The sequence below is a fragment of the Crassostrea angulata genome, chromosome 1 (assembly GCF_025612915.1).
Source record: "Crassostrea angulata isolate pt1a10 chromosome 1, ASM2561291v2, whole genome shotgun sequence".
NCBI classification, from domain to species: domain Eukaryota; kingdom Metazoa; phylum Mollusca; class Bivalvia; order Ostreida; family Ostreidae; genus Magallana; species Magallana angulata.
This window is the reverse complement of record NC_069111.1, coordinates 39,199,234-39,210,382: the sequence shown is the minus strand read 5'-3', so window position 1 is coordinate 39,210,382 and position 11,149 is coordinate 39,199,234. Positions and strand designations below refer to the sequence as shown.

General features: G+C 31.5%; 1 protein-coding gene across 1 annotated transcript; it reads left to right on the top strand.

The window, feature by feature from the left end:
* The first annotated feature begins 1,191 nt into the window (after positions 1-1,191).
* On the top strand, positions 1,192-5,913 carry LOC128192384 (protein draper-like). The gene is made up of 6 exons (XM_052865007.1): positions 1,192-1,277; positions 1,563-1,621; positions 2,402-2,551; positions 4,942-5,068; positions 5,152-5,186; positions 5,264-5,913. Exons 1-6 carry the CDS (start codon positions 1,192-1,194, stop codon positions 5,734-5,736), a joined length of 930 nt encoding a protein of 309 aa, XP_052720967.1. The 3' UTR covers positions 5,737-5,913.
* The last annotated feature ends 5,236 nt before the right edge of the window (positions 5,914-11,149 follow it).

Here is an 11,149-nt window from a genome sequence, read left to right as displayed (position 1 = left end):
GATGTACGTTAACAATGATTTAGTTACTTTTACTTACTCTTTACGATCAATTAATGAAACTGTTAAAAGAAAGATGTAAATATAAACAATAACATGCTTTCTTTGATGATTAATGTGGCTTATGAAGGTACATGAAGCGATCATTGCAGACCATATCATATATATGAATGATATCTCGGTCTCGTTTTCTTTGAAGTGGCCCTGGAAAATCAACAAATTATCAGCTACATAAAGTGCATCAAATATCATTCCCATGGGAAATATTTTTTTCAACCTATTAACTTTAATAAAGTGCCCTTAATTGGAGGTAAAACGTGTATTGGTTACCTCAACAACAACTGTATATTCAGAACAATTTCAAATTTATTAAATACAAAACCACACATATTCAAGCACGATAGAATTGCCTGATAATAAATAAATTGTTTGAAAAAAGATTCCCACCCTTACTGTTACCGTTATCACTTGGTTCTAAGTGAAGAGAATAAAACAAATCTGTATAATTATGTGTATGTTTTTAAGGCATAAATCGTTGTTATGTAACTTGCTTCTCACTCAATATTTGACTTTCAAATTTTGCAAAGGCATTTATATAACATACTTATTGACCATTCTAAACATTTAGAATGAAAAAAAAATTCTGAAAATTGTTCGCTTAAATAGTGTCTATGTCCCTATAGGAAGAGGATATATATTTTTTAATATGAGGAAAATATGTTAAGTTAGGTGCTTGTGTTGACAACATGTACTTAGTCAAGTTGTAAACTCTTAGCACACACTTAGACAATCGGTTCCTTTTGGTATATATTCGTGTGTCGAATAATGCTGACGCCAAATAACAGGACATCAATTAAATATTCATAGAGCAACTCAATAAAGTATATTAAACACCGCATCAACAACTTTATAAACGATATGTGTATGTGATCTATACCCTGTAATGAACCAAAAAAAAGGTCGAAAAAAAAATCTTATTTACAGAAAATCATCCCAACATTCGATTATTGTTCAAATAATAAAACCAACTATTCGAATATGAAAAGAATCTCTATGAATAATTTGTAATTGCAGTATTATTTCCTTTTGATTTTGACTGCTATTAAGCACACATTAAAGTGATCATTAAAGTACTTTCACACGCATATGTTGGACACAGTTTTAGCTTAGTATTGATGTTACTTTAGATCTAACATGGGGGTAATTTTTGGAGTATCTGTTGTGTTGGTACAATGCTTCGTTTACCATAATGCCACTGACACTTCAGTGTGTTTTAAAAAGTAAGGTTTAAAAAAAAAACCTAAAATTAATTGAAGTGATGCATGTGTTGAGTATACAGCTGGTAATATGCAATGAGTGTTTTTTTTTTAAAAAGAAAGTTTTTTTTTCTAAATATAAATTAAATTCTAAATTAATTCTTATTATTAGTTCTAGAATTGTCTCGCTTCTATTTATCTAACAGCATTCCCATCTCCCAGGAAATTACATTTATAATTATTATTTCTCTTCCTTCATCCTATTATTTTAATAGTATATGGTTTGAATAATTGTATAATTCTTTGCAGTGTAACAGGACAGCATGAATGTTGCAGCGATTATAAAAATGTCTCTGGAAAATGCGAAGGTATGTATTTAAGTTAACATTACTTTACAAATTAAAAAAAAAACCCTGCAAGATTAGGTCTCTCCACCTTTCAGATAAAATACCTCTTATATTCTTTGTTATTTTATTCTCTATTTTATTTCCGGAAAAGCTTTATAATTATTCGATTTTTATTCTTTGTCTTCATGGCCATCAAAAGTTATGGCACCAAATGAGCCTATGTCTGAAAACTTCCAGATCTTTGCGATGGAAAGTTCACTTAGTAGATCTCCCAATTCATTCAAATTGAAAGGACCCGAAGTTCCCTCCTAGCAGTTATTGAAAGTTTCTGAAGATCTTGAAAAACGCTTACAACTTTTTTATCATACGTCTTAATAACATTTTTGGATGAACGGCTACCTTTGCCAACATAAAGGTTAAAGATCAAAGTCATTCGAAAATCATATTAATAAGTTTTGTATCTCTTTTATTACGGGTCAGCGAGTTACAGACCTTACATTCCTAGCTATGTAAACAAATCTAACAAAGTTTTATGCTTTTGTTAAAAATCATAAAGTAAGATTCATCTATGCTCGATTGTGCATTATTTTGAAAGAATTAATACGTATACTATGTTGATAATTTTTTAATGATATATTAGGTAGTGTTAAATACAATTAGTGTACTAGACTAGTATAAACTTGAAAAATGTAGCTAACGACTATTTCAATGAATTATTTTTCAGGAAATTTTCACAAGTAGCGATTCTGATCATGATAAGGATTAATCAGATTGCTTTTATATCAGTAATTCAATTTTTAGAATGCATCGGTTCGTTTGGAAAAGAATGTGCCAATGAATGCAATAATGGTTACTATGGACATGGCTGCCGCTATAAGTGTAGCTGCACAAAACATTTTCAGATTTGCGATTCAAAATACGGATGTATTCAACGTGGTGCTACTTTTAATGGTGAGCCTATTAAATTTGCTTAAAATCATGTGCATTTTGACTTATCGTTAATATCTCATTGACACCTATTCCAGTATGCTAAAATAATTTTGACTGAAATATATATCCTTGTACAAGACTTTGACTTGTGTCGCCGAATTGTCCGAGATATCTCTTTTTCGTTAATGAAGGACCTAGTTTGTCCTTAAAAAATATCGATACATTTCCCTTTAATATTGCCTAAATCAATTGATTATCATTAACATACTCTTACATTTAAAAGGGAAAAGTATATTACTCTAACAATTCAATTTGATTAGTTTATAATAACCGACGAATTTATTGTGACGAAAATTTCCGTATACATTTAATACGTCAATCAGCATTTGTTAATTCAATGATACCACATTCTAGAACATGAACCCGATTTACTCACAAGGAATATAAACGCATGAAATATATTTTGTATAAAAATAGACTCTGACTTAAGTAGGCCGATTTGGATTTTTTGCGGAAAAACTACAATAGCAAAACTCTTTATTGTTAACCATATATCATTAACACCAACTCTTAGACTAGCTTTTTGCAAATGTTCAAGAAAATTGACCATCTGGTTTTCTTTTAAGGACCATATCAAAATAGAGGTACATTTACTATAGGGATATGTAGGAACTTGTCTTTTTCCGGACTTCCATGCAGATTAAAAAAACATTACATAGCTTTTTTTCTCAAATTGTTATATATGATTAGTAATGTTATTTTCTGCCTTATATGTAAAAATACTACATTCTACCGTCTGGTTTTTATTAGTGGTCATCTTAAAATATTAAAATGCAACAAATTTTGCTACATATCTGGAACATTATAAATGAAGATTGGAATGATGGATTCATTAAAAAATCTTATCATCTCTTCAGAAAAGCACAATGGCAATGCTCCCGAACCGTAAAATGGAAAATCGTTAAAAAATAAAATTTTCTTTAAAGTATCTACATATTTTTATCTGTAATTTTTTATTGTGTTCTATTTTATAAGTGATATCGAAAAAAAATTCACAAGAAGTATAAATACACTGTATTTGAATTACTAGAATGCGCAAAAACTTGCGCAATAAAAATAAAGTCGGCCTACTAAATTGAATATTAAGTAACTTTTTCTGGATGAAAAGCAAAAAATACTTGAATGAAAAGAAACACCTGCTCAAATTTCAAAATTATTTTAAGTTTCTATCATTGGACAGCTTAAGATGCAGAATAAAGTAAACTTTGTAGAACGATGAGTCGTCTTTACAACTAAGGTGGCAGGGGATAGTTGATCTTTTTTTAAAATTTTTTTCAACCAGAGTCTACGCTGCTCTGAGTTTTTTTTTGCCAATTTGAAAGAAAATATTACCAACATGTTGAATTGAAAAAAGCATTTTATTACAAATGCCAATGTAAATGTAGCGGTATTGTCCGCTATCAAACTGTATGTTACACCTGTCACAATGAAAAATAAAACAACCAAAAAGATACAGAATCATGAATATAAAAATTGTACATACATAATAAAAACACATGACTAAGGAATGGCAAAAAAGATGGGACTACTATTACATTCATTTTGTGCTTAGGTGAGCTCATGCCCATTTCATGACATTTTGGAACTGGTACATTTCATCATATATGGAATGAAAATGCGAAACTTTTACTTTCAGTGTTGTGATTGAAAATGGGGATGAGTTAGGACATGCCATGTCACTCGTAGGAAAGGTGATTGACCCTCCATTAATTAGTGATTATTTGCATTGGTAAATATTAACCTCCAAATCCTATAGTAGTTTATGGCAGTTGCTCGGGACTGGAGCGTGGTGTCTGCACCCGTAAAAATGTGAAAAAGGACAATTTTTCACAAATTTTTTGAGATCGTCCCTGGCTATTCTATTTATTGCTATATGTAAATTGTTCATGTTTTATTCTTAAATGTCTAAAATTCTCAAGAGTGAGGAACAATATCGTTCCGTGCTTGCAGCCCAATTTCAGCAAATTTTAAAATCCACTGAAAAAATACAATACATATCTCAGCCCAATTGGCTTTACATTTCTTCGACAAAACAAACTATACTCTGGCACCTAAGCAATTAGACAGCTATACACAGGTTTGCATTGTTTCACATGGAAGCTAAATCAACAAAGAAGCACGAACCCTGGGAGTGTATTTGTCTGACGGAATTTTAGCTGCATATCATGTATCATATAATTGCATGGAATAATTCGGCACTGATGGCACTCGTGCCATCTAGACATTTTAATATTTTCATCTTAGTTCTTAACGTCAATCTTATTAAAATTGGACTGTTCTTAAGTATATTTGATAACATAGATTTCTTATACAAACTTTGTATAGTTTTTCACAATGAATTCGAATTGTAGACTCGAAGACAATTTCGAGTTCAGTAACAAACTCGGATGACTATGTTATGAAGAGATCACTGTTGGCTTTTTGCGGCTTTATGGCGCTACTTTTATTAGGAATTATCATTTATGTTTACCAAAAGCTGTAAGTATTTACACCTAATGATCAATTTCAAATATGTATCTCCTTGGCCTTATTGCTTGATTCAGTATTCCAATTTATTTCAGGAGAAAACGAAGCATTCAAAATAGAAGATCTTCAGGTAATTAAAAAAGTAACCAGTAAAATATTGTTTTACAAAAGATGTGTTTTCATTTATTTAGGATTATTTAATTCTAGCTAACGTTGATGAACAGCAAGATTCACAGGAGGATGGTGTTTATACTGATGTAAGAGAACCCAGAATTTACGATCAATGTAGAAATTTCGATTTACCCACTTACTTCCTTGACAACACTGATCGAACCAAATTGGATAAACAGAAAAATAAAATATCACGCCAAGTCAGTGTACCGGAAACTCGCTTCGAAACGCTGGAATCGAATGTTTACGATGATTGCAACAGATTGAACAGTCCATCATCCTCGCGTACCTACTCTAGCGTTATGAATTATGACTATGACCTTACATGTATCAAATCATCCAAATCTCTATCAATGTCAAAAATTAAAGACAACAATTCTGGTCAATATCATAAAGAGAATAATGAAGGCCTCATTAACCAGTATGATGAATTTCGACCTATGATGAATCGTCCATACAGTTCCGTGAAATACGACAGACAAACCACAACGGACACCAATAAGGATTGAATTCCTTTTTTTTTCAAATCCATGAAAGATACGTTCACGATTTTTGTCAAAATTTATTTTTCCGTTTTTAATATTTAAGTATTATAATGAGGCATATCTAATGGTCAACGAAATTTGGAATGCCTATCGTTCAGTTATAAACGATTTACGGAGAAGGCTTACATAGGCATTGCCTTATTTATTAGCTGTCTATTGCATTTATGTAAATGCATGTACATGTATATTTGCATAATAAAATATGTTTAAATCAAATCAAGTTATAAACGATATACAAAGCTCACACTTTTTTGTTTTGTTGACAAATCGCAGGTCATGCGTTTGTCTAAATAGATTCTAATTGATTAATTGAGTGATGTCTTCATTTCTTTTTTGTTTTTTATGTTTCATAGAATCATTGTTCGTGTTACTTAATCTCATATAATATGACTCAATCTGAGTTATTGGTAATGTTACACTGGACAATTTGTCGCTCGAGCATCCTGAGCACCAGTGTCTGGTTTGTTCTCAACGTATTAAATGCATATTTACCTATAACATTGAACGCGATGCCGAATAACTTGATATGCTTGAAAAACTGACGACTTTCGACCCAGTCTATCAATTCCCCCTCACCTCGGAAAAGGAACTCAGCATTGTAGCATTGACAGCTCCAAATCTGTTTTTTTCTAGGGTTCCTCACATTGAGCAACATTATATAATTTTATATTCTTTTTTATCTTTCAGTATAATGTAATGCAATGATTTGTCCCATCTGGCATATTAAGTAGATATGGTATTACTTTTCCCATGTGGAATAAAAAGTCTGACAAAATGAACAAGAGGCCCATGGGGCCACATCGCTCACCTGAGCAACAATGGGCGTTCAAAAGATATTGTGCCATATGGTCCCTCGGTAGAATAACAAAAATAAATATTGTCAAGTATTCGAATTTTACACTTATTTTTGCATACACGTAATCTTTGACATTGTACCTTCATGAAATACTATTTTTACCAGAATAAGAAAATCCTTTGCAAGATATTAAACTAAACATTTGGTAGGGGTATACTGGTAAGTTGTTAACTTCCTATTCCCTATATTTTTGTTCTAACCCCCCCCCCCCCCCCCCCCACACACACACACTTTGTAAAGCGATCAAAATATATGAGAGCATATAGGTACATTTTTTTCATCAACTACATACTAGTTATTGTATTTTTGAAAAAATATAACAGTTATCGTATTTTATTTTTAAAATCCTACATGTATAGATGTGAAGAAGAAAATTGTACCTCAATGTGCTCAATTCCTCAAATTAAAAACATTCATAAATTTAATTTGTCTTCTCCATTGTAATTAAATGACTGTTATTTACCTTGCGTACAAACCAGGATAATTTTCCGCTGTGATATTTTCTTAGGAATAGCGATAATTACTTTATCCCCGCAACAGAAATGTGTCAGAACTATGGAAACTGTTTTAAATATGTCGTTTTTATTTACTCGTGTCTGGAAAATTATCAAAATTGATGTAGATTTCACATTATTCATTGTATAAAGAGGGGGCCCCAGAGAGTAGGTATACACAGAATATCATTCTTTTATTTTGTTTGTACAAGTATTTAACATACTCTAATTCATATAGAATTTCTAACGTTCAACCAAAATTTCAGCGTCAATCGTAGAATTATAAGCAAGATACAGAGCTCACAGTTCGCCTAGGTTTGAGTCATATTTTGTTCACATGAGTTTATTACATTCAGCTTAAGATTTTTAACTTGGTATTTCCTATTCAGCATTTAAAATGGAAAAAAAAAGAATGGCCTAAAATTTTAAATTCTTTTATTCACTCAAGACAAGTTCACTGGTATTTGAGGCTCAAAATGAGTTTATACAAATGTACACAAACACAGTCAAAATCACATGTACAGTAGGAGTAATAATGACGAAAGAAGGTTAAGTTTACAATACAATAAGTTGTTAAAGTTGGTTTCTGGAAGAACAGACTTTGAAAATTTTCTTAATAAATATTGACAATTGTTTTACTTTTTTAATCTTTTGTTTTTAAGATCTGTGTACAAACATAGAATTGTGAGCAAATCGCTGTATCTTGCTTATAATTCGAAGCTTAACACTCAAATATGGTTAGTAAATAGAATTCGTAAACAATTAAACACAAGAAACATGCACTATAACAAATAAAGAACACAATTTATTTTTTCGAAATGAATCATATATATACATGTATATACCTACATATTTCCATTAGCGATATCAAACTCTATTTTAACTGAATAAACTAGAGAAAATGCCGAACATCTCAACAAAACCTATTGCATTAATCTACCATTACGCAAAAGATAATGCCGAATTACCGATAGAATGAATTGTATTTCAGTACTCTTTTGATACATCAGATTTTGCTTAATTTGCGCAGGTAAACAGTTAACTGTTTGATTTACCGAAGTCTCTGTTTGATTTGATACGTAAAAATCACGAAATACAGACGATAGTTCCCAGGTTACAAAGCATAAATAATGAAAACGAAACGAAAATCAGAACAAGCTAACACCAACGTCATGTGTAAACTGTCAACGCATTGAAATATTTAGCCTCAATTTACTTCACAAAATCGGCACCAATATATTTTGCATGTTTCAAAAATTTCTCTTCATACGCGAACTGTTGCATAACAAGCAAATTTATCATAGTCAGATCGACCCTTTTTCGTATAATGTCATGGCTGCTTTAAACAAAGAACCTCGTTTTAGAAGTATAGAATACGAGTCTTGGTAAAATGGGTATGCAAACCCGGGCCGTGGCAAAATAAAAGCCGGGCAGATCGGCAATCATCAATTCCAAATACGCACTATTTTGCAGCAATATTTACAGCGAATACAAATATACTGGTTTATCAAATATCCTGAAATTTTAATGAGATTGGCAGATTAATAACTGCCAATCTTTTGTTTTGCCCAGGCCAAGTCTTGCCTACCCATTTTACCGGATGCCGAACTCGAAGCTGAAACACGCCTTTCCTTTATTATTATTTTCGTAATAACTCAGATTTGAAACAGAATTAGCACTTAATTTTTGCAATTTATATTTTCCTTCCCATAAAGATAATTTATGCTCAACTACGTTGAATTGGAGTCCGTAGTTCGTGAGAAGAAGATTTTTAAAAATGCACCCCCCTTTTTATACAGTTTCAAGGTTTTCTCCGCTTTGAATACAGATCGGACTTTTATTTCTGCAATTTAAATTCGCCCTTCCATAAGGATGCTTTGTGCCAAATTTGGTTGAAATTGGATAAGCGGTTTTAGAGAAGTTCAAAATGTAAAAAGTTTACAGACGGACGGACGGACGGACAGACAGACGGACAGACGGACGACGGACAAAAGGTGATCAGAAAAGCTCACTTGAGCTTTCAGCTCAGGTGAGCTAAAAAGGTATGATTAATGTTTTTAGAGTTTTCTTATGATAAACGAAATTTTTGCATTACCGTAGGTAGACATTTTTTGTGTTCATATAAGCAGAGTTTATTCAAAAACTTGAAGTGAAAAAAAGTAAAACACTCGCTGTGGCCTTCAACTCACCATTCGGAATATCGATGACGTATTATCAATTAAAGAGGTTCGTTCCTCTGTTTTGGGGTAGCAATTTTGGGTCACCTTTATTCTGGAAATTATGCATCATATATTGATTCTACTCATAGATTCATATTTTATAATGCCAATTAAAATATTTTAAATAAAACAGTAATGGAAAAATATGATATTTACAGAGTTTGGCATGGGACTATATTTTGTGGCCGAAGGATTTTAAGAAGGAAATGAACATTTTTCATAACTCAGTTGTTTAAGAGTACCGTCACTTTAGCTTCCTCATTTTCAGATAGTTTGTGCATTAGGATATCTTCATTTCGTTATGAAAAACATATTTTTATAATTTTTCAATATTTCTGTCGACACATATTGGCAAATTTACTAGTAACTTATATTTCATAAAAGTCAAGGAAAAATGAATCCAAATTTTTGACTAAAATTAGCTTATTTCATGCCATACGTCAAATTTTAAATAAGAGACCCGTACTTTTGGTTTTATTTTCTGAAATTTGAAGATTTTTCTAACAAGTTTATCACAATTTGAGAAAACGTTTGAGACTTTGAATAATTTAATTTCATGTTGAATCGGCAATGGATAAAAATACCGTTTTATCAGTGCAAAAAGGTCAAAATATCACTTAGGTGAAGAAAATGTAACATTTTATTTATGATAATTTTAATTTTATCTATTTAAAATAGTTTAAATTTGTAATTGGTACCATAGTTCATTCCGATAATTAAATATAGAGGGAAAAGCAATTTATTTGCAATCTGCACATTCAGTGCAGGAAGGTCATATTAAATACACCGTAGTGCCAAATAAAGCATATAGACCCCAAAATTTTGTTTTGAATTTTGGTTAAGGTATGTGTGTAGATTTAAAAAATAAACACTTTAGAAAACAACTTTAAGACTTTTGATCTCAGGAATCAACGTCCATAATAGTTGTTATTTCAATTCTTACGTCGACTCGATATATCCCAGTGGACTTGAAATAAAAGATACTACAGAGTCAGCGTCATCTGTTTCATATTTGGATATTTTACTAGAAAGAGACTTTAATTGATGGTAGCCTAATAACGAAACTTATCATAAACGTGATGACTTCAATTTTTCTATAGTCAACTTTCCTTACATATGTAACAAATGAATATACCTTAAGTTTATCACCTGTATATGTAGTTTTTGTTTCTCAGTAAATACGATACACAAGGGCATGCTCTAATTATGAATAGTTTATAAGGCGAGGCAAGCTACTGAAGAACAAATTGATAAAACAGGACTCCTGACAGTCTCAGTTGATCATCCTTTCGTACGTTCTATGGTCGTCGATACCTTGTCAGCAAATACAACCTCCCACTTGGTCGCATGCTGACTGACGTTTTTCGTACTTACTGAGATGCCATAATTATATTACTCACCTAACTGTCTACAGATTTTCCGTTTTCCCGAATACGACAAATAGCACACGGCGGGTGTGACCGGTTAGCAGAGGATGCTCACTCCTCCATGGCACCTGATCCTACCTCTAATTTTATTACAGGCCCGTGTTTACTCTGCTTCTGTTTTGTATTTTTGCTTTGAATTTTGATCACTGGTCGTTATCACATGTCATTCTGTAATAAAAACAAATTCTCATCGCTAAAAACATAATTTTATTTGACTTCATACACTTAAAAATCATCTACCTCAAATATTTCTTTAAGATTTGTTATTAAGGATGTGTTTTATATAATTTAAATTATAATTCAGTTTATTTTATACATGTACATTAAAAATGTCACAATGAAGCCAACAATTTAATTTTGAATCTTTTTAACTAACTTTTA

Bases quoted from the DNA above. Each gene is read 5' to 3' on its own strand.
- LOC128192384 (XM_052865007.1), top strand. From the start codon at position 1,192: ATGGGGGTAATTTTTGGAGTATCTGTTGTGTTGGTACAATGCTTCGTT. The intron at 2,552-4,941 runs GTGAGCCTATTA...TTCGAATTGTAG, and splicing joins ACGTGGTGCTACTTTTAATG to ACTCGAAGACAATTTCGAGT. The intron at 5,069-5,151 runs GTAAGTATTTAC...AATTTATTTCAG, and splicing joins ATTTATGTTTACCAAAAGCT to GAGAAAACGAAGCATTCAAA.